Consider the following 24,518-nt stretch of genomic DNA (forward strand, 5'->3'; position numbering starts at 1 on the left):
TTTTTTATTAAAATAAAACTATTTTTACTTCTGATAGTACATGACAATATTGAACCTTAAATATGTTATTTGTCCAAAAATATAACTGGTCGAATAATAACAGTCTAATACTGAATTTTAGTAACATGGGACTTCCTAAATCCTAATTTTTTTGCAAGGAATTCCATTTCGAAAATATTCAATGGGTGTCATGAGTCATTTCATGCTTTCAGTAGGCTGAAGGTGATATACAAAGGCTCCCATGAAGAAAAATATTTCTGTACCTAACTCAAATATAATGGGAAGTTTTGGACTAGCTTTTGGCTTTGGACTTCATTTATCTTTCTTATTATTTCTCAGCACTGATACTTCAAGTTTCACCTCAGGAATTTGCAGGTTAAATTGCGAAGTTTTGTCTATATTTCCTGATACAAATCATCGAACATGGTGGTAACTGACAATAAATGATTATGAATTAGCTTTTATTATACAGGGTTGATCTTTTAAGGTTTCACAAGTTCTGTGCAACCGTGCGGCTATAATTTGAAAAAACTGACAACTAAAATTTGTGTTTTCACAAATCTGGCTAAAAATCTTACATTTTCATCACTTAGCCACGCCTGCCTGGGGCTGAATATTTCTGTACCTATAATTCATGCCAAGCGTGACTTGAGGGCAGAAAGGAATTTTAGGGAAAGAGGAGGCAAATTTCTGTTAAATTTGTGTGTGTGCGCACGCTTGGAAGCAGCATGAAGAGTTTCCGTATTCCCCAGCATACAGGCATAGGGGTGAAAAGGAGGTAAGGCTGTCGAAGATAGTCAATAAATTGCATTTATCACGTCGCTTTCCAATCTGTTTTAGGTATATCACCATCATGTCTTGCCTGTATTTTTGTCCTGCATATGTAAAGCAACTTGGGATCTAGTCCTCCTGAATGAAAGGTGATACAGAAACGTAAAGGGTTAGTATCATTACAAAAATAGACACAAGGAATATGGAAAACATTCCCCACCAGGTTATAAATATGCTAATGCAAGTCAAATCTGGGACCTTAATTGCTTTACCAGAGTTGCTATAAATGCATAGAATTTAACCTCAGAATGTCCTGCCTAGTTCCGTACATATTAAAAAAATAAATAAATAAAAGAAACCCTCAGATGTATTTCTCAAGGTTTGTGAGCCAGATTTCTTCTGCTTGAAAGCCAGCAACCAGTGTTGGTTCAAGTTAGCCTGGTTCCCCTGCTCCTCAGGTTCAAGGAGGGCAGAAGTGGGCTGGAATAAAGTGTTGTCCAATCCTCAACAAAATGATACCCCTTGAAAACAGCTCCAGGCCATACCGTCTAGATTTAGCCATGTAGAAGAGTTCCAGCAACATACTATTTTGATAATGCGCAAAATAAAATCGCTGCCTCATGTTGTACTTAAAGCAGCCCCCCACCTCCACTGCCACCCCCCGACCCCCGGGTCTTTGTGGCCAGGAGGAATGCGGCCACGGTGGAGCCTTGGAGGGGGATGGGGATCAGACCTACAGCAAAGTGTCCTTTCTACCCTGACAGCTCAGAGAAGCACAAAAAGCCGTGCCCAAAAGCAATAGCACTGCACTAACTAGTGCTTCTTCTCTTGAGGGGGGTGGCTTTGATTACGCCCATTTCAGGAGCAGGAGGTGGCACAGGAAGATGCTGGGAGGCCGGTATTGTATGGAACTCTGTAGTTCCTTGAATAGAAAGAGAGGCCTGAATGGTTGTGTCTGCAATCGTTAAAGTGCTGGTGGCTTGCCAACCCAGGTCTCCCCCGAAAACAGGCTTTTGGTTCCCTGAGAGAAAGGGAGGACTCACAAAAGAAGATTAAAAAAACCCTTCTCCCTTCCTGCCCTAAAGCTTCCCTTTCTGTGTGCGTTCAAGCCAAGAAAATCCTTCCAGCCCTGTAGGGTGGGACCTCGGACCTCATCAAGGACCTCACCATGAGGACTTCCTTTGTCCAAAAAAAAAAAAGAAAACCCATACCACAATCACAGCCCAATACAAACCTCTCCAGCAGAGGCATTTCTTTCCTTGGTGTGATCCCATAACTAATAATGCCTTGGGGGTTGTTTTCCAGTAACCAGAGTGGGCTGGGTCTTGTAGTTCTTCCCAGAAGGCGACAAAGGCGGTCTGTTCCCACGGCCCGACCTCGGACACCGAGGACCTACCTTCAGCACAGCTGAGATGGTTCTCGTTCGGTGGCTACAGCAAGCCAGGTGGTGACAGCACCGAGAGCAAGATGATCTCTCTCCAGGGAGGCACGGGACTGAGCGCAGCAATGCCGCAACCCAGTTTTTTCCCAAACTTTTGTGGAGCTCCTGGCTGTCAGTGTATTCAGGGCTACCTTCTGACTCAACCCAAAACTTAGGTGTATCTCTTGGTTCCTCCCTGTCTGTCTGTACAGTGCAGGTACCCTTTCCTTCTTTCTGCACTTGCCTGTGTTCCATTTAACCTTTAGTTCAGACCTTGTTTTCTGAGGTATGGAAGCACACATCCATCATGCTTATCCACCACATTTAGCATCCTGATACCCCCCATCCCTGGCCCAAGGTACTCCTACAGAATAAATATTAAATACCAACGAATCCATCCCAGAGATGGACAGTGCATAAAGGTCTCTGGGCCAAAGCGGATGTGGACAAAAGTTCCAGTAGGTTGCAAACCCCGGCATTTGTGGAACGATTTTTCTCTTCCCTGTGCCCTGGGCAGTCAGGACTTGACCATCTCAAAAGTCCTTACTATTTGCAGCTGTGAATTACTAAACCGGGGAGAGGCAGTGAAGGGATTGAGGGCTGGCCCCTGAAAGGAAAACCTTCCTTGTGTTCACCCCTGAAGAAAAAAGGGCACAAATGCATCTCTCCTCACCCCTCCCCTCCCCACTGCCTTTATAGCGTGTAGGGGCTGAGGGGGTCGGGGCATTCCAGCGGCTGCTGGCCAGTATCCTGGAAACTGCCTCCTTTTTCCCAGTCCCAGCCCCTTTTATGAAGGAGACAATGCGGACATACAGTGAGTGCCTTGTGCATCACTTGGGCCCCCAGGCCCTTTGACACGGGGATTTTGTACAGTGGCTAACCCCCTCCCCTCCCTCCCCTAGTTCCCCCCACACCCAGTCCAGGGGGCTTCAGCCTCGCCTTTTCCAGGCTGATCCAAAAAGGAATTACACGCCTTATTTTCCCGAGGGGCTTGAGAGAAATATTTGTAATGTGATTCCAGGGAAATAATTCAGATAACTCCAGAATTTACCCGTGGGTCCCTTTTGGTTTATTTACCCATGTCTCTTCTTCACCATTTGTCTCCCTCTTTCTTCCACCCACTCCCTTGCCCACCTCTCCCCAAGACTCCTGCACGTTTTCCCTCTCCTCAGCATGTTTTGCTCCGGTCCCTCCGCAGGGTGGGAAAGGCTGCTTCCCGCTCTGGGTGAGAAGTGGTCTCCATCCAAAGTGTGGCTTGGCTTTTTTTGCTTGTTGTGTCTTGCTCCAGAGGCACAAGCTCAGTCAGAGAATGTGGAAGAATTTGCTATTACAATATCCCAGTGCCCTTCTTTGGCACGCTCTCAGTGATGCCGACCCCATTTCTGGGGTGAAGGTACAAGCCTCCACCTGAGTGTGTAGCTCAAGGCCTCTGTTCAACAGTGATGCCACAAAAAGTGCCTGGGTTCATTCACATCACAGGGCATTTGGGCTCAAGCTTATCTGTCTAAAGGATGGCTTCCCAGTTACTCCAAGACATACTACCAGCAACTGCAATGGCTTTGCTACCTCAGCTACACTGAGCTGCCTCACAGGAAGATTTGAGCTATATTTCTTTGATCTCTTCCTATCCTAGAAAATTGTTTCACACAGGCACTATTTTACAGGATACCCTGAAGAAGTCCCATGAATCTGATAGAAAACACCAGCCTGTCTTCAAAGCTGCGTAATTTGTCATAACCTCTGCTTCACCCAGCTAACGGACTGGCAGGAACAGCTTTAAGCTTTGAATCACCTCATTCCTCCTCCAGGCCATCAGGATCCCTTCAAATCTCTTGTCCTTCCTGGATACTCCCTTCTCGATGCTGAGGCCGGTGTTCTGCACCTTTGCTTGCATGGGCTGCTGTCTAGTGGCATTGTACCTGGGGAAGGAGCTGCTTGGGCACTTTCTCTAGCTGGTGCTTGATACCTGGGCATTTTTTCCTGCTCCTCACCTGTGCAGAGCATTGTTCAGCCTGGCAGAAGTTGTGCAGTCCCCAGCTGCATCCCTCATGTTTCCCACAGATCCATAGGAAGACACTGAAGCAGTCCTCTGAAGCAGCTTGGATATGCTTCTTTGCACAGAGAGAAAAAAAGCAGAGAAAAAGAAGAGAGAAGAAATAACTCCAGGAGAGACAGCAGAAGCTCTGCACAAATAGCTTCTCCCGAATTCCTGTGCTGAGCGTGTGTGTTGGCTGACAGGTTGAGCACTCATTGCACCTGTCTGTTTCAAAGCAGAAAGAGAACAAGGCAGAAGTAACCAGTTATTTATTGTTCAGAGAAAAATTACAAGGTGATCTCTGGGCTCCTAACAGAAGTAGCTTGTGAGTGTTGGCCCTTTGCTGCTGATCCTGGAAGCCCCTACTCCACACGTGGGAGTTGCTTCCCTTGTGCCGCGTTTCCCCACGACGCAGGAGCAGCACAGCGGTGCAGGCTGGCCCCAGCTCCTGTACCTGTAGCCCACTGGCCCAGCTCTACCTCCCCTGGGCCTGGTGACACACCAGGCTTTGACGGGGGACTTGGCACCCGTGAGGACTGAATCCTTGCGTTTGCAGACTACAGATGTTAGTACGAAGGTGCAGGGGAGCATGGTGATTTGGGCAGCCCTCGCATAGGTGCAGCACAAGCTGTCCCAGCTGTCGGTGACACCAGAGGGATAAACTCCGGTATTTGAGTGTCTTACAGGTATGTTTGCAGTCTTGGATCAGTGTTGGCATCCTTTGCTCAGACAGATGCTTTGCAAACACCTATGGGCGTGCACTAATGTTATGCATTAACTTTCTGTGAATCAGCTCTTATTTAGGTTATTGGAGGTGAATTGATCATTTATTTTTCCCTGCTCCTATTAAGGATACACTCCATATCTGACAGAAAATTGTGTATATGTTTCCTCCAACCACAGTCACTGAAGCAGACTAGAACTGTTTCATGGCAGCTCTGGAAAATAAGCTTTTATTCTTTCCAAATTACTTCATAAGAAGAGGCATCAGGTTTCTTGTGGCCCTGTAATCATGTCAGGGCTGAGGCAGAAAGCAGAAGTTATGTTTCTCTGATGGCCTTGCACCCAGAAAATATGTCCTTTTCCAGAGCATGTGGCTTCTTCATCACAAAGAGAGAGGGGTTCAAGGCAAACTTCCTCCCTGGAAGCCAGGGCAAACCTTTGGCTGTTTATTATGGTGCTTCCTCCCTCCCAGCCGGTGCGGTCACATTTAAATGTGTTTCCTACCACTGTAAATCCCACCCAGGAACTGCTCTCGAGCATGGCCCTGCAGTTTTCTTCAGTCAAAACATGTTTACATGCTGATTTACTGAGATCACAGCAACCGCACCACCCCATCTACACCCTGCCTAGCCAAATTATAACGCTGTGTTCTGGCAGGTTGAACATCTGACACGCTTTAAAATAAAGGCATGACCAGCCGAGTGGTGGTCAATGCTGCAGGCTGCCCCAGAGAGGGGGTGGGTTTGCTTGGCCAGTGCCTTGCCCGGTGTCCCAAGATGGGGGATGCCAGACAGCCCCCCTTCCAAGGCGATAAGCTGCTCCTCTCATCACTGGCTGCTGGCTGTGCTGGAGGTTAATGGGGCCACTTCTGAGGCTCCTCAGAATGGCTTTTGACTTCTTCTGGGTGACGCTCCCCTGCTGCACGACAAGCTGCCTAGATAACCCTGCAGCATGTCACTTCCTAGGCAGAGGTCTGGACGAGTCTTGCACAGGTGGTTTTGGGGCAGAGACCATCCACTCTTGCACGGTCTCACCTGCCAGAAACATCCATCTATCTTTCTCCTGCATCCCCACCAGAGCAGAGTGTTCCTTTCCTCCATCTCATGTCCACTGTACAGACCAGAAGCCGTTTCATACATTGCGCAGTACTGACCAAAAGACTCTTCCTCTTGCAACGAAGGCAACATGATGTTTCCACAGCATCAGCAATGACTGAAGTCTCAGGGGCTCCAGGGTGAAGCTAAAGCCATTTTTCATTTCAACATGATAGGCCCTACTACCCAGGGGCTCCAAAACCCCAGGTGCAAATTGAAAACATCACTCCATCCATTTCAGGGATGTTTCAGTAAGAAGTGTTTCATTCTTACCCTGGACTGTGTCAAAATGATGGGCTGGCCAAAATATTTGGCTGCAAATTGCTTAGCACCTGTAGTCTTCAGGGACACTCGGAGCAGGTTAACCCTCCTGGGGGACTGCCTTTGAAAGAAAGTGATGTATTGTGCTGTTAAAGGAGAGTTATCTGAGACACGGGATAAGACAACTTGTGTGGAAAGACGGATAAGGAGAGGTCACGCAGTGTCTAAGTTGAGGTCCTTTGCTCTACTCGAGTGACTCCTCATGCTGGATGTACCCTCTGTGTGACTATCCATGAGCAGAGCCAGTACTGTAGAGATGGGAGACGGGATTTGTTAACCATGTGAAGGCTAATTTCCTGGACTAGGCAGTGGAAGCCTCTTTGCTCCATCTGTACTGGGCTGAAGACTGTGGTTAATCACACTTCATTACAAGCTGAAGCAAAGCAGCACCAAGGAGTTTGCAACCAGCTGGTCGTCAAAGAGGAGAGGCCATAGAGGGAGGAAGTGTGTTTCGTAAATGTGGGTAAGGAGCATTCATTATGAGCATGCTGGGAATAAAAACAAGCTTGTACCAATGAATAGTGCGCCTCAAATTTCAGACCAGTTCCTGTGGGCCCACTTAAAGCTTATTCCAGTTTTTGAGAAGTCACTGGTTCCAGCAGTATCCCCAATGTTTAGGAGCGAGGAATATTGCCAGACTTTCTGCAGCCATGCCTCCAGAAATACGATGGAATTATTAAGTGCATTTTAGTGTTCCTGTTTATTATTAGAAGTGTGATGTCTCAGCTTGTTTCTTGAGTTGCTTTTTTTTTTTTCATGCAACAGCCATAAATTCAAAAAAGGGAGGGAAAAAGGGCCACAGCTCTGCTTTTTATACTGGACAGGGATTGTTCGAGCCGCTTGGTCTTGGTCACACCTGGCTGCTACACCGTCCCTCACTGACATCTGTGCGGAGGTCTTACTAGCACCATGCTGATGGATGGGCTGCCTGAGAAGGGGGAAGCATGATACAGCTTTCAGATACCCTCGTCAGAGCAGTGCGGAAAACTTTTGACATTTTTTATGTCTTTTTCTAATAAAATGAAAACTTTTGGCTTGGTTTTGGGCCAGAATGACAAAACAAAACAACTTTTTAACTTACATTTCACATTTCTGGGGGAGGGGAGCATTCAGCTGAAAACTGGTGTGTTTCAGCCATGGGGAAAATTGCCTTCCTACTGTCTCTCCTGCTTTTTATTGGAACAAATAGACACATAGTAAAAATGTGAGCCAGCTTCTTTTTTTGCTAATACTGTAAAATAGGGAGCAAAGCCGGCTTCCCCTCGTTTTCCTTTGCTTCTTTATTCTGTCCTCTCTTTGCCAATTGGAAACAGAACGCAGAGAGTTACTTTGTCTCTGGAAACAGCTCTTGCAGGGCTTAACTGTGTTTTCAATGCTTTCCAAACAGAAGAGCTTTTTGGAACCTGAAGTTTTAGGGGGGAGGTCTGAGAATAAATTCATATTTTCTTCTGTCAAGCTGGTTTGGCGAGGTGAAAAATTGGGAGAAATATTCACAGGGGAAATTATATTGGCAATTTCCCTGCTGACCAATCAATATAAGGGGCATTATACACAAATATGAATAAAAAAGCTAAAACTGCCTGCCCTTTTCCTATGTTTTCTTCTCCAACAGTACTGTTAGCCTTCCTCAGTCATAAACAACTGATCCTTCTGGAAGTGCTTTCTTGCTTGCATAACATAGACAGGTAGGAGCAGAGGTGATGGAAGATATATGTCCTTCTCATGAGGCTGTTCAACTCCAAAGGAAACATAGTTTCTCAGTTCAGGAGAAGAGATCCTTCATTAGTGACACTGTAGATGCAGATACTGTTTCTCTAAACCAGTAGCAGAAAGACAAACAGAATCAAAAAGCACCTCTAGGGCGAGAGAGCTAGAGAGTAGGCTTTGTAAGTACTGCAGCTGTGATGATAAAGATCCTTGCTCAACATCAGAAGTTTCCAATGCCATGCCAGATGTTGCTCTCCTCCTTTTACAGAATAAAGGTTGAGTATTAAATGAGATATAGCAAGGAATCATTGATTAGAGTTGTTGCTCTGGAAAAGATTAGGAGAGCATTTGGTTTTCAGTTTGAAAATAAAATGAAAAAGTCACAAGCCTTAAAGGAGCTTTCCAATGTGGTTTTCATCCGGCTTGGCAGGTTTCTCCTGGAGAACAGAAAGCTGAAAGAAGGTAGGAATTAAGAAAACATGCTGTGACCCGGATAGAAATTCTTCAGCGAAAAGGGAAATGCAGAAGCAAAACAGTATGTAATGAAAGCCAAAAGCTTTCTTTAACTATGTTTGTCTCTCCCATCTCTTTCGCAGGGCCAAATATTTCCAGGGGAAGAAGGTGAATGGAGAATTTGATATCCGAGTGGAACAGGTCAGTGACAACTGAATTTGGCTCTAAGAAATGTTTGAGGACAGGGCTGAGGTTTTAATGACAGATATTCTGTGGATATTTCATCTCTTGAAGAAAGGAACTAACAAGGAATTTTAAGACATGTCTATTTTATAGAACTGTGGACGCTATAAATGAAAATGTTTTATTGGGCTGTCCCTTTGTCCTCCCTACCTTTGCAGTTATCAGTCGCTATTTCACCTTAAAATGAAATTTTTTGTTTTGGTGATGAGATTGTAATTTCTTCCATTGGAAGAATTGAAATTGCCTCACAGCTCCATATATATGCCTGAAAAGGTGCAAAGCCAGTGTGCCACAGTACATCTTGGTGATATTATGTTCCACATGTAAGCTATACAGGTCTTCTGACTTACCCTGATTTAAGTCTAAAGCCTTTGATTTAAGTATGCAAAATAACTACATATGGCAAAATCTTTTTAGCTGTTGAAAGTCCACAAGAACAGTAAGGAGGCTTATGGCCTGGTTTTTGATGTGCTCTGCAAGGCGTTGGACAAATTCTGTTTCTCTGTCAGCCTTGGCACCAGCCATCCATTTCAGTTGAAAAATCTTCGTGCTGGGGTCTGTCCCCTCCTCTCTGTGTTGGTGCAGTGTCTGTAAAAATGAAGTCCCAGAATTGGCTGAGACTTTGGATGCTGTTGTCAAAGCAGTAATGATTATTAATAATCATCTGCAGGCACCAAACTTGAAAGCGGGCATAAGAGAGAGATGGAGAGATGAGCTGGTGATCCTGAAGGGATCGTATGCTTGTTTTATACTAACTAGGGCTATAAAAGTGCTTGGATGGATAAAGCAAGCTGGTTAATGTAGTTTGAATGACCTGATACCTTCTGTCTTTATAAAGCTGTTGATTCTACCTCGTATGTGTGTGTGTTGTGTACACGCATGTGTGTGCATGTGTGTATAGAATTATTAATGCAGTGGTTTTGAAGACTTTCTAAGAACCCATTGCCCTTGATAAGGTGTTCCTTCTCTTTTCAAAGGGGTGCTGTTCAGTTACTTAGGACTATACAGGAGCATACATGTTCTGATCAAAGGTTGTGTCTGGAACAGAAAAGTTAGCAAGTCATTTTTTCTCAAATATGATACCATGAACACTTCATTTTCCTCTTTTTATTGGTATCACACTTGTCAGTACTAGGTGGTATTAGCAAAACAATTCTCACTTGCACTTTCTTATCAAAGTCCTTATTTTGCTGGCTGCCTCAGTAAATGTCCTAAAAAATAATAGAAAAAAAATAATAATCACACTTCTCACATAGAACCATGGAATCAAATAATTATTCAGATTTGCCCTTCAAAGCTCTGATCCAACCAGCTTCACCACTCAAAGCAGGGTCAGCTTCAAAACTAGACCTGATACTCTTCAAAAAGACATGGTAATTCTTTCCTAAACCTCCAGTCTCTGCCTTTCCCCTCATAGTCCTTCTCCTCAAATGTTATTGCACTTGAGGTCTTTACAAAGGAACTATCTACAAATGATTGGTGAGTGGAGAAGGGCAGAAGTGGACTCTTGATCCCTCATGAGTTAAACTCAGTAATGACCCTCGTAATCATCACTATCACTAAATGCTTATTGCTTTTCCCCAAGGATTCTTTCAAGGAGACTTTCCCAGTCTGTCTCTTGAAATCCTTCACATAGAATCATGGAATCATAGAATGGTTTGGGTTGGAAGGGACATTAAAGATCATCTGTTTCCAACCACCCTGCCATGGGCAGGGACACCTTTCACTGGACCAGGTTGCTCAAAGCCCCATCCAACCTGGTCTTGAATACTTCCAGGGATGGGGCAGCCACAACTTCTCTGGGCACCCTGCTCCAGGGTCTCACCACCCGCATATTGAAAATTTTTTTCCTGGTATCTAATCTAAATCTACCCTTTCAGTTTAAAACTGTTACTCCTCATCCTATCACTGCATTCCCTGATAGAGTCCCTCCTCACCTTTCCTGTAAGCCTCCTTTAGGTACTGGAAGGCCGCTATATGGTCTCCCCGGACCCTTCTCTTCTCCAGGCTGAACAACCCCAACTCTCTCAGCCTGTCTTCATAGGAGAGGTGCTCCACCCCTCTGATCGTCTTTGTGGCCCTCCTCTGGACCTGCTCCAACAGGTCCATATCCTTAGGCTGAATGTCCATGTTTGAGACAAGACACCAAATTGCGCCAAGCAGAGACCATAAGGCTGGTGTGACTCTGCTGGTGAGGACCATCGCCAGGCCTCTTGCAGCCTTCTTTAAACACTCAGCATAGTGACTGCAGCGTTGCCCAAAGGAATGAAGCACACAGTGGGAAGGAGAGTTGAAGAACAATGAACAAGGGTCCTGGCTGCTTCCCTTTGCCCCCTTCCTGCCCCTCAGATCAGGCAGCCAAGCCTCCATATAGTGATCAGGGAACTGCTCTTGACTTCCCCAGACCTCGAAAGCAGAAGGGATGATCACTTTCCCCAGCTGCATGGCTGTCTGTCAAGGGAAACACAGAAGCTGCATTGTCACAGGCAGTCCTCGAATCTGACCTCAGGCCCCCCTGCATATCGTTGAGGCCAAGAGGGGGCAATTCTTTCTTCAAATTCTGGCTTTTTGTCCCCTTCATTTTTTTGCCCATCCATTCTTGATCAGTATTTCTTGATATTTAATTTTCATTCATTGCTTCTACCCTGATGATCTGGAGCCTTCCTTGCTTTTTCATCCTCTTCCTCGAACACAATCCAGGAGCCTAAACTGTTGTGGAATGAGTCCCCTGAGGCTGAACACAGACCCTCTCAATCTGAAAAAAAAAATGTTTTTCCACAGTATCCTTATGGGGAAAAAACCTTTCCTGGTCCAAAACTTTCTCTTTGAGTTGGCTGCTCACCAGTCTTGGCTACTATAACTGTCCCGTGAACAGCACACAGACTGTGCCATGGTGCACAAGCCCTAACCTGGCTGTTCTGTTCTGAATAAACTGCTTCAGATGAAGGTTTGACTCTTGGGCACCTCTTGAGCCACTTGGTCTGCTTGGTAAATTCAGTTAGTTTTTCGGTTTTCCATTTGATCCTGCTTCAGATAACCACACATTATTTACTCAGCCAGAAATACGGTTTGCCTTAGGAATTTCTTTTATATTTTATTGGCAAAAACACTTTTGATCTGAAAAGCTTTTACTTATAACAAAAAATTTTGAATGGCAGAAAGCAGTGAAAGGAAATATCCAAATGTTAAATACTCTTGAAAAACCACATTGGGAAAAAGCAACTGCCCTATTTTTTCTCATCGTGCTGATTTTTTGCCATTCTTCCAGGGTGCTCTGTAGTTTGTTTAAACTGAATGAAGAGTTTGCCTTCTTGCTTTTTCTCTTCCTCTTTCATCTCCATCTCTATCACATCTTAATTCCTTCTTAGCAAGCTATTTCAGCAATCTCTGGGGGAAGCAGAACAGGATAGTAGGATAGTAGGTGATATTTTTTTTGAAGTCATGACATCACTTATTTGTAATGGAGCAGGAGCGCTGAAAGCAGCGCTGTCTCTCCCTCTCTCAGCAGCGGGAAGCCAGTTATCTAATCTGGTTATACACCCCTACCAGCTCTCTGAGCTGCCTCTCCCCCTTGGCTGTCATCCGAGGAATGCAAGACGTATGTGATCATGCTGTCTCGCCCCGTCTATCCCCCACACCCAACACTGGGGAAGGCATTGGCTGATTTCAGCTGAATTGGAGAAACAGGCAGAAATTTCAAGGTCCTAAGTTTCTACAAGAAGTAAATTCAGTTCGTATTAGACACTGGTAAATGCACAGGGCAGAGACTGTTAAATGCCGTTCTGCTGCTCAAGGAGCTGCTTCTGTAAGTCTCAGGTTGTATGAAAATTGGTTTTATGGAATCTCAAAGAAGGTTTTCTGGTTCTTTAGCACAGAAATTAATTGCATGACCTCAATACCACGCCCAGGCCCTTGTTCTTCAGCTAGGTCCATTGCCACTAGCAAGAGACAAGAGACTCTGTGGGCACTGCCTGGTGTCAGTGAATAGGAGAGAGTTGTCAGGGATGCTGGGTTGGGTACACCCTCTCCAGCCTCTGCTGCCTCCTGTCATTCATTAAAATGAACATGAGGCCTGACTTTCTTTCCACCTTTGTTTCTTCTAACGTTCAGTGTAACACCCAAAACTTATTTATTAATACGCTTTAGAGTCTACGGGACTTATTATTGCCCACCCTTGACTGAAACCCAGGCATGCCAACGCCATTGCCCTCTCCCTGTTGGCTGCAGGGGAAGAGGTGCAGGGCTGAGTCGGGGCTGGGGCGGTTGGAAGCAAGTGCAAGTTCTCTCCTGAATCAGGGCCCCTTTTTCTTTGGAGGCAGTTTGGTTTACATTTTGAGTATTTGTATATTTTTCCACTACAAGTCTGTCTTTAGCAATGATAGTCATTCCATAGGACTGAATGAAGCACTGATCAAAAAGTGAAAATCTATTTGACCTATTCCCATTAAAATCATGACGGTTTAAGTTTTACTCAGTGTGGGTAAACCCCCAAGCTTTAAGGAGCAGCTTCGTCTAAAAATGCTATCACTATTTTATGCTAAAAATAAGGTTCTTAGATTTTGATCCATACTGTTGCTTTTACTTGCCTTGTGAATTCCAGCTTTGAGACTGCAGTGTAAACATCTCCAGTTCTTTTTTCTAGAAAAACAAATGCTAGAGAAATTCTTTTAGAAATGAAAAGTATAAGTTTGATTAAGTGGCTCTAAGGCTAAGTTGAGCTTAAAGAAGAATCTTAAAGTGCCACAGGAGTTGACCACATTGCTTTTAGCCTCTCCCAAAATTAATTTTACTTTTTTCTTCTCAGTCCTTCACTGTCCCGAGGACAGGAGGCATTAGAAAACAGAATATATTCAGGAAGAGAAGGAATTATACCATAATTCCTTATGCTCTGTCAAACGTTTTCCATCGCTAGAGGCAACTGGTAGCAATTCAGCACCTTCTTCCCCACCTTCTCTGCCTTGTCCCACGTAAAAATCAGCCTTGCATGCTCTAAGGATTTCATATAACTCTGGGGTTTCCCATATGGATCTTGACATACCCTGAGTGGGGGTCTCCTTGGCTGTTAGACATGCTCCATGCACAAAGGGGAAGCTGCATGGTTGTGAATCCCCAGCACACCCATGTACAAGCAGAAGAGGGCAGGAGAGCCAGGGCTGAGACCTGAAGAGCCACAGATCCATCAGACAGACCATGACACTGTGGTCAATGGCCAGATGAGTGGGACATTTGCCACCTGTCTGGGAGAGAGATGCCCACAAGGAAGGAGATGTGCAGAGCAGGGTCACTAGGATGACCGTGGAGACCTGACTTGTGAGAGGAGGCTGAAAGAGTTGAGTTTGTTTATCCTGCCAACACAGAGGCTAGAGCAGACACGGATGCTTTTAATAAATACACTGTTTTAAGACGAGGTTTCATGACATGTTTCCTGCAGTAGCAAGGGCTTAGACCCTATGGCTCTGGTGGGCTATTCCAGTCCTGTCCCCTGCGTTGACCAACGAGATCCCAGGAGGGAGAGAGGAGAACACAGACCTAGCAGGCAAGAGCAAGCAGCATTTCTTAGACTCTGCCACCTTCAGGGTACCTCTCCTTCAGATAATTCCCAAAGGCATTTTAATATATTCAGAGGCATGTTTCCTGGCATTGGCTGATCTAAGGTTCATCTAAATTTTCATTCCTGTTGTTTGTCCACCCGTCTCCTTCCCACCATTTCCTGCTGTGATGAGGTGGGTCCGTCTGTCCGTCTGACATGCATTCTTCTCACACAGCTCATTCACTTGTTCCCTCTGCCTGGTTTATTTTCAGGGAATGATTATTCAGTGAACTCCTATGTACATGCGTCTGGAAAAGTCTTGTGGTATAGATTGTGACTCCATTGGCAGCATTGTCAGGAAAAAGTTGTACTTGGCGCTCAGAGAAGATAATTGTAATACAAATCATGAATTCCAGCTCCATTGTACTTCCCATCCTAAAGAGGTATTTTCATGTGCGGCACAAAGTGGTCCTTTCAAAAGGTAGAGCCTGGTAGGCTTGCATGTGATGAGAGGAAAATTAGCCTCTCATCAAATAACTGCGTAATTTTTATTCATTATATGTTTAGAGTGGGGATTTTTTCCAACTGAAAGCCTGAAAACAGTTCAAGAACAGCCACAGCAGTTCTCATAGCTTTGTCACATACAAGCATTCAGAAACCATGAATAAAGGGACTTGGAGAAATAGCAAGAATGACTCAAAAATCATTAATTTCTTAAATAAATATTATCTTTGATTTTTTTATTTCCCTTGGCTTTTGGAGGCTAACAGAGTTCATGTTTGTGAGCAATTTCCTGGGATCAAAAGGTTTAGAAATATGCTTGTGATAGAGCTCCAGTTTTCAGGCAGTCACACAACTTCTGAAAAGAAAATTTAAGAGACAATTCCAAACGTCACCAGAGCTGGTGCACCAAAAGGGACTCACATGATTCAAGGCATGTGGACCTTCAGCATCCACGCTGTCTGTAGCCTGGAAGCACGCATCCTAGCCTCAAGACTTGTGAAGAGCAGTTGTGGAAGCTCCCCTTGGAGACGCACAGCAGCATCCCCCTCCCAGCTGGGCCTTCTCTGTCCTTTTCTCCCAGAGAGCAATCCCAGTACTGGGAGCAGGTGGGGAGCAAGGTGCCTCCCCAAGTAAAAATGTCTCAGGAAAGAGACATGGGGAATCAGGGTGTGTAATCTCTAATTCTGCATGCGTGTGCATACCAAGCATGCACAGCCCCAGCCCTCCCCCTGTTCACATCCATGCGGTCTGTTCACCCTTCTGTCTGTGCAGGATTTAGGGATTGCTTGCTTCCCCACTGAAATGCTTGTAATAGTTGTAGCGAAATATGCGGTTACAGGAATGCAGTCTGGTGTCTGCCAAAGTCTCTCTTTCCTTACATATATTGGAAGATCCACCAAAAACTAAAGCATAAAATCCACTAAGGAATGTATGTGATTTGATTAGACAGTAGTAAATCCTCATCCCAAGTGCCTAAGCCATGACACAGACCAGCCTGTTATTCTGACTGCATTTTGTGTCATGGGGCAGAGGGAGAAAAACAGAGATTTAGCGAGAATTAGTGAGGAGTTCCAGGAGCAAGACCGGGAGAGTGGAGAGCCTTGGTCAGAGCGCAGTCAGTGGGTAGGGGAGAGCCAAAGGAGACATGGAGACTGGGGAGCTCTGGCCATGCAAGAGACCCAGTGCCCTGCAAGCCGCCTGTGGCTTCAATGCCACGAGTCAGCCCACCTTCCTCCATGCCCGTGTGGGTGAGAGGGAATGGTCAGAGTAACTACCGAACTTGTGCTCAGGATCCTGGTGTGGGTACTCTGCATTGTCTTATGGAAAGCTGCACACTGTAGTGGTAGCTCAGTGCTGTGATTTACTTGATGGCATAACCCCCCAAAATCCAGTGTATGTGTTACAGCATACGGTGTGTTGCAGTGAGGAAAGTGCAAAGGTTCCCTGGCAGTGCTGAAACGCCCTCTGCTATTTTTGTGTACGTGCGGTATATATGCAAATATTCACACAGAAGTCTAATACAACTTTGTGTCTCCCTTTTAAGCAATAACCACCCTGAGTAGCTTTTAGTTAGGTTATGTACAGACGTGGGCTTAGAAAGGTTAGTTGCTCAAAAACACCCAATGTGCATGTCGCTGCATGGACACACTAAGCCTGCTTGCTTAAAAAAAAAAAAATATAAAAAAAGTCAGCCACCATGTCCCCAAAACACAAATCCAAAAACCTGTCTTGCATTCTGCATTCCTGTGCCACAATAAAGGTGAAGTGACCTTCAGCATCAGTTCAAGGAGCAAACTGGGATGCTTTCCTTGGGTTCCCCTTTGACATGCAGGAAGAACTTTAATAAGGACCTCTGCCAGATACCAAACTTATCACAGGACAGTTGAGGCTGGAAGGCACATCTGGATATCTCATAGTCCAAGATCCTGCTCTGAGCAAGGTCACCCAGAGCAGGCTGTCCAAGACCATGGCCGATACAGGTTTTAATGTCTCCAGGGATGGAGACTCCACAGCCTCTCTGGGCAACCTATTCCAGTGTTTGGCCATTATTACATAAAAAGGGAGTCTTCTTGTGTTTACATGGAATTTAGTGTATTTCATTTTGTGCCCATTGCCCCTTGTCCTTTCCCTGGGCACCACTGAGGAGTATTGCTCCATCTTCTTTACTACCTCCCATCAGGTTTTTATTGACCTTGACGAATCTCCCCCTTATGCACCAGTCATCAATGCACAAGATGGGGAACTGAAGGCAAGTCAGTAGCCTAGACAAAGCAATGCAAGGATTACAGCAGATCTCAGACAGAATATGAGTTAAAAAATATTCATGTTGCTGCACATATGACAAATCCATACTGGAACATATAGTCAGCAGTATTATGTGTAAGGCGAGCGGCCTTACATCTTGCTCAACAATGGTCAGGTCTCTGCTGAAGGATCATGGTGAGTTCGGGTCATTACAGCTCAAGGAAGTTGTGGACCTGTCAAAGAGAATCCCAGTGACTGCAACAACAGTGATCACTGTGCTGAAAAACTGCACTTATAAGAAAATCTTACAAGAATGGGGTTGGTTTTCTCTAGGGGAAGAAAGGAAGAAGGAAGGGTAAGTCTTCAGGTTCTGCAGGAGGAAGTAACGGACAAAAAAATTACAGTCTTAAAAAGCAAGGGGAGAGATTTAGGTTGGTCATTGGGAAAACTTTCCAAGGTTGTTAAGGTACAGGTTGCCTGAGGAGGTTGCTCATCTGTGGAAGGTACAAGAAGGTTATGTAGTATCTGCACACAACAGCCAGAGGTAGAGCTGATGCTGCATGAGGAAAGAGAGAGAGATTATGTGATGTCTTGAAGTCCTTCCAACACAACTTTCTGTTATTCTATGAAAAACGCTTAAAATCCACCTTGAACATGTGCTTCCCATGAATCATTAACAGGTATCGCTACCAAGCCATTTCTACTATAGCATGATTTAAAATGACAAAAACCTCTTTATTTTATTATCAGCAAGCAGAAACAGAAACTCTAAAATAGCTCACCAAAAAGACCTCCAGCACTTATAGACCACTGATTGGGGAAACAGAGAGTAGCTTAAGGTTTAGTCCAAATAATCTTGAGAGATTTCTGAACCTGAATGCCTGAAATAGGCATTTTTAGCAGAACTATCCTCAAAATATCTGTGCGCATCCTCTCAGATCTGGGTCTCACAGAGGTGCAAAATATTTCTACTCCCACAGTCTGTATTACATTATTCTTCAAGACGGATTGTGTCACTTTTGTCACACATGGTTCACTCCTGCCCTAAATGTTTTTGCAGTCACTGGCACTGCTGCAAAGCAAGTATAAAACTCCGTCAGGCTAATGCAATGCTGCCTTCTATTCGACGAATCCTAATGCAAATGGCTCTGCAAGGCCACGGGGAGCTGGGTTTTATGTGCAGTTACCTGCCACTCTATCTGCATGGGCTGCTTTCAAAGACCTCTTTGTCTGCAAGGTAAACGCAGGCTGGAGATGATCTCAGACTTGAAATCCCAGCCAAGGGAAGTCATCAGGCTACAAAACCCACAAAGTTAAAAATACAGGGAGCACTGGAAAATCAACAGGAAACAATTTCTGCTGACTGAAGATTCTTCCAAATGCCAGCTAGCAGCGGCCTGTCAGATGGGACAAAGCAGCTACATGAAAGCAGCAGTGGTCCTTAACTTGGTCCTTTAAAGGAGGAGCGAATGCCAGGAAAAGATTAGGGTTGTCGCTCAGCTGTGATTGTATATCTGGATGTTTTGGGGGCGAGGTAGCTGAGTCCCCCGGACCCTCTCTCCGCTCCTCCCTCTTTGTCAGGATGCCCTGGACAATGGTTGCCAAAGGAGATTTCTCCCTTTCTTCTGGTTCTTGACATTAGCAAGCTTGAAATTGGTCCTGGCAGTTTGGTATGAAGTACTTACCAGCTCTGGGGATTCCCAGGCCTGTTTGGATGTCAGGTGTCTGAACACAGCTTTGTTTGGTCTGTCTGCCTCAGGGCAACGCCTGTCAGACCAACTTACTTGGATTGTAAGTGCCAGCCATCAAATGAAGATTGTCCATTTTCACCCCCAGCAAAGCTAAGTGTTAAGCTCTTTAGTGAAAAAAACATTATGGAAAAAATTACAGAAGAAAAGCATAAAAAACATGAAAACACAGACCTAAAACTTCCCTTTCTAGCTCTGGCATTCACATCAGATGATGCATCCGTCAGCTGCAGAAGATGAAGGTCCAGCCCAGTAACACTCTGAGACATACACAGACAGAGGTGGGAAAACCATTCTTTCATCTCCCCATTCCACAGAGCCTCTCAAGCCCACATGCAGGCTTGCCTTGACCCGCTGGGGAGCTCACTCATGGTACCCAGAGCATCTGATCTTGCTGAATTTACTCAAGGTGGACTCCCCCCTCCCTACATCAATTGAGATTTTTTAAATGTATAAAATGCGGGTGCTTTTTAGAGGTGCATATTTTCTTATCTCTGGTCCAATATGATCACTGAAGAAGTGTGGCTGTGACCAAGACAGCACCGTGCAGTCTCATAAAAAAGGCCAGCCAGTCACCTGAACCACTGCCATTCTGTGTGTGTGTGTGTGTGTATGTGTTTGAAGTAAGATTTATTTCTTGGCAACAGGAGTTTTCCCCCTCCTTTCATTGTAATTGGGAGTTACGATGATGTAAGATCATGTAAGGGTGTTACTTTGAAAAGTTTACACAGGGCCGCAGACATGAAACCTTATTACATCACCAGGTCACCAGTCCATGGTCATTGCTTTAAAATTATGTGGATTTTAAAAAAAAGAAGTTGGAAGTGATTTTTTCATTTGTCATCTGGCCTCTGAGCCTTTACAGGTGCACTAGTTCTCCATTGGCAAGTTTTTTCCATGTGTTCGTGAAGACAAAACATGCTTTTTTTAATTTGGGGTTGTTTTTTTTCCTGTATAAAAGTCGTTCCTGGCACTATCTTTGGTTCCAGCTAGTAGAAGTATCAGAAGAACATTGGATAGTACAAGGATCTCAATAAAATCGCAAGCATTAGCAACATCATCCGAGTGGTCTGACGTTAGGTAGCCACTGGTTAGAAGATGATTTTACTGCTGTCAGGTCTCCATCGTACTAAGTCTGGAAGAAATGACCTAACAGGAAGGGAAAAAAAGCTGTTCAAAGGGAGAAGACTAAAATTTCTATCTCAAAAAATGAAACCTGATTGTTTATGGTTTTGTGTATGTTTATGTTTAAATATACAGGCGCTAATTTAATATAGGATTCTGAATTTGTAGGGGTATGTTTGCATTGTGCTGGAAAGGAAGGACGTGCATGGCATGATGATAGGCCATTCTAGTTTAAGGTCTACTCGTTTACTCATAAAGACCAGAGCTGGGATTTGGAGCCCAAGATGAGCGCTGATCAGCTAATCTTGCCATCCTCCTCCCACCGAGAGTGGCCTGCGACTGTCGAGTCTCGCTGGCATTCCTGTCTGAGGGCCAGCAGAGCCAGCGGCCACGCGGGAGGATTATCACACCTCTCGCCCAGTTAATCGCTCTGATTCGTGTCTTAACCTTCACTGACACCCACTGCAGTCGTAATCGCCCCCATGCACATTGCCTTTTGCTCCCGTAGCTTAAATATTCCTTGCCAACCTTTCCAGCCTTGTAAGTCGCACCTCTTTTAAAATACAAAGTGTTTTAATAATTGAGCAGTACTGTTAACAGCCTACCCAGCTTTGCTAACCCTTGAATAGTTAAAATCTTAATACGTAAACCGCATCAGGTGGGTTTCTCTGCTTATCACCTTCCTGCAGCATAATGAGGCTTTTTAGCTATTTAGGGAGGTTTAAATCTTTTGTTTTAGGTTTATAGCTGGCCAGTGGCACGACAGCCAATTCAGACCTAATTCTAAATGGATGTTTCCAAGTGGAAACTTGGAATTTGAATTCAAATGACCTTACCTCTTTTTATTGTTATTATTCTTTCCTGTATGCGTTTTTCAGCTTGCTCATTCTTAATTCCTTCAGTACTTATTACTGCAATAAGCCTAATCCTGTATACTTGTACACCCCAAGTGTGGGAGCCATAAATACTTCTGCAGTCTCCCCAGGGCAAATCAGCTGTAATAGGATCTCCCATTGCCTCACAGGAAAAAAAAAAAAAAAAGGGGAAAAAAAAAGAAAAAGAAGGAAAGGCACATTCCAGCGGAAGACAATTCTGCATCTGTGTCCATGTGTTTGTGTCCCTGCTGCCCTTGAGTAACACTCTGTCCTTTTGCTCCGCTCCAGGCTGAGTTCTCCGAGCTGAACCTGGCTGCTTACGTCACAGGCGGCTGCATGGTGGACATGCAGGTCATGAGGAACGGCACCAAGGTGGTAAGGTGAGGAGCACCAGCTTGTCTTGAAATCTGGGCTTCCTGGAGCAATGTTGGGGCAAGAAGGATGACCTCAGGGTCTAACTGGTACCTGAACTAGGGCTGCGCAGTCCTGATGACTTGAAGGTTTCCTGAAAGCAGTGGAAAGACTGACGTGACTCGGTGGTTTTGTATCAGGCCTCAGCTGCACATTATGCCATACAGTCATTGTTTCCAGCCTAGACCCTTCATGCAACCACAAATACCTCCTTTTCAGGCTCTTTTTAGCCTCAGGCCCTCCAATAAAAGGAACAATAGATCTTCCTTTCCCTTGATTTTTCTCTCATAGAATCATAGAACAGTTAGAGTTGGAAGGGACCTTAAAGACCATCTAGTTCCAACCCCCCTGCCATGGGCAGGGACACCTCCCAGTAGACCAGGTTGCACAAAGCCCCATCCAATCTGGTCTTGAACACCTCCAGGGATGGGGCCTCCACAACTTCTCTGGGCAACCTGTGCCAATATCTCACCACTCTCCTTCTGTGTCAACTAACCTTCATCATAAACAGTGGCTTGCATTCATTAGCCTACCTGTGTTAGGTCCTGATCCCACTGGACTACCCTTGCAGTAGCCACAAAGCCTCTCCGTGATCCTGACCCTTGCAGCCTCATTTGCCCCTGGAATATCACCTTTTTTGCCAGAGATTCCCAATGCTCCAGCCTTGCCCTGTGGTATATCTCAGAGGTAATACCGTATCTCTGTTTGATGGGGATTTCTGTCCCTGCTAGCATTGCTTCGTAATTGCAATCAGACTCTTTTTCCTGCGAATGCTTCCCCAGTCACGCACCAAATTCAATTTCCAGAAGCATTGCTCCCCTTCTTTCTGACACCAGAACACCTGCAAGTTGGAGTTAATGTTAGATGCATTCTTACTGGTGCTATATAAAGAGCAGTGTAAGTTGCCACATCTGTGTATGACAGTAAAATGCCTCTGTTTACATAGCCCTGATATTACCTTCCACCCTTTTATTCCCAAGCCTACATCCTTATGAGTTTCTGTCATTATAACTTCTAACTTTACATTTCATCTTTGATACGATAGCTTTTCTTTGTTCGTGTTGAAATCTCATTGCTATTCCCAAAACATTTTTCTAGCCTCCCTACTTCTTTCTGTGCAATTCTTTTGCCCTTTTTAGTGTACACAGCGTCTCTGAGTTTAATATTGTTCACACATTTAATCAACGCTTTTGTCTGTTTCCTTCTAGTTCAGAAATAGAGACACATAATATAGCATGCAGTGATATTTTTGAAAGGGATTATTAGAACAGCTGAAAAACAGTGACCCTGAGCGTGCTTGCCTCAGTTTAATTTCTCAAGATGTCATTTCCAGTCCAAACTGCAAAGCAACACTTGTCACTGTCAATTAGCTATGACTGTGGTCCATCAATTTATTTCAGGTCTTGACAGCTCTTAGTACGTCCACGAGTCTCCATTCATTCTTTAGTACAATTTCACAAGCCTCTGCTAAAAACTTTTAAGGCTGAGTCTGTTACATCCATTTGCTTTCTCTCATCCGACAAATGTCTCTTTCTCAGTGAAACAAAGCGTATGTCCCGTGAACCGGCCACTGGAGCATCCATCAGAGAGTGCACCGTGCTAATGCGCTCTTGTGTTCGCTTGCTCAAGACGCTGGAAGGTTTCCCAAAAACCATTTCCTACGTTGATCACATCTTCATTTTCCTTCCCGTGCCTTTCCTCCCAAAGCCATTCATACATCTGGCAGAAAGATCTTGAGCTATTAAACTGAAACTGAAGACAAAATTTATTTCACAAGAGTGTCTGGGGCATGGTGTTCCTGTTTCTGCTCACAGTTAATACGCAGGTATCACAGCTAGGCTTTTTGAGTGGATATTTATATATGAAAATGCATGTTTTTAAGAATGGCATTGGTTCAGTTTTTTTGTTTTCATCTATGCATGTTTAAGGACACATGCATTTGTGCAAGGACACAAGACGTACTTGTCTGGCATGTGTTGTCCATGGTTTGTTGTAGTTCTTAGAGACACTAGCCATTTGTTTAGAGCCTGTGCTGATGTGCCCCTGTCCTGCCCAGCTCAGCCAGTTTAAGAGCTCAGGCCGGCCAACTTCCACAGTTACTTCTACTAATGCTTTAGAAGTTACAAAAATAAAAACCCTTCTTCACTTTAGAAGGTGAATTATGGAGCATACTGCTAGTGAGCTGTGTGGAGGCCCCTCAGCCCATCCACACGGGGGCAGCTTGCTTTCCCGCTCCCTCCAAGTCCCCCCATCCCACCCACAGCCGTGTCCTGCCTGGTCACAGACACCCCTCGGGCTGCCCAGACACAGGGAGACGCCACCTTTGATTCACACGTGTGCACCGACACTGCTGCTGCTGACATCTTTTTTCCATCGCCTATTAGGCCTCTGTTAATTACTGAGCAAAATATTCAGTCACAAGTCAGAATGTTTCTGGGTGGTGAGATAGAATACTCACCGTCGTTTTTGAATACTCAGAGCCCTTTGGAATCCCACCGACACATTATAGGAAGGAAATACAACAGCATCTTGCTAACAGGCATGTTTGGGATTCCCCCCTGCAGGAGCCCTGCCTTCCTCACACTCCTCTTCAAAGTGAAGGCAACAGAGCGTGGCAGTTTGGCCAAAAGACAGTCAATATACTACAGACCAGTGGATTTTAAATCACTGAGATAATAAATGTTTATAACAACAACAACAAAAAATGATGATGATGATGATGATGATAATAAAGCAACCACTGGGATATTCTCTCCAGTTTGAAATTATGTTAACTGATAAACTATCTAACAATCTATTAGCCTATTAAGTTCTGTCATTTTGCAGCAGGTCTCCCAGTTCTTTCTTTAAACTGGGGACATCCTATTGCACGTTTAAATCAAAGCTCTTTCTTTGCTGATCTGTTGATCCTTTCCGACACCTTGGAGTCAAGGCATTCTTTTAGACCCTGTGCTAACTGATTTGAGCTGCACCAGGAAAGAATTGTCATTCTTTTACCTGGAATATAAATCCCCTAATAGGAATAAGTCCTTGAAGCCCTACACTTACCACTTGCCTCAAGCAAATTTTAAAAAGAAAAGGAGCTTTAGAAGCATTATGGTCAATTAAAGAGAGCAGGGAACTGGAACTATACAGACCTCCGTGACTACTAGACTGTGTATCTTGAAACAAGTAGCTACAAGTTAGGAAATAACATAACTGAAGCCAGGCATTAGTTCGTTTGCCTGATCTTTAAAACAAGTGTGGCTCCCTGAATTTAATTTTACAGTAACAAAATTCTGGATCTCCACCTCCTCTTTTTTAGCTACTAAGTT

General features: G+C 44.7%; 1 protein-coding gene across 5 annotated transcripts in view; it reads left to right on the plus strand.

The window, feature by feature from the left end:
• The window catches only part of SYN3 (synapsin III), a 202,713-nt gene that overhangs the window by 26,031 nt on the left and 152,164 nt on the right, over positions 1–24,518 (plus strand). For all 5 annotated transcript variants that reach the window (XR_012586209.1, XR_012586210.1, XR_012586212.1 and 2 more), the window contains 2 exons: positions 8,668–8,725; positions 21,082–21,173. Coding sequence is in view for 2 of the 5 variants with exons in the window: in XM_074580510.1 (XP_074436611.1) it covers positions 8,668–8,725; positions 21,082–21,173 (150 nt within the window). In the remaining 3 variants the exon portion in view is untranslated. The remainder of the gene's footprint in view (positions 1–8,667; positions 8,726–21,081; positions 21,174–24,518) is intronic.

Source organism: Larus michahellis, chromosome 1 (genome assembly GCF_964199755.1).
Source record: "Larus michahellis chromosome 1, bLarMic1.1, whole genome shotgun sequence".
Taxonomy (NCBI): Eukaryota; Metazoa; Chordata; class Aves; order Charadriiformes; family Laridae; genus Larus; species Larus michahellis.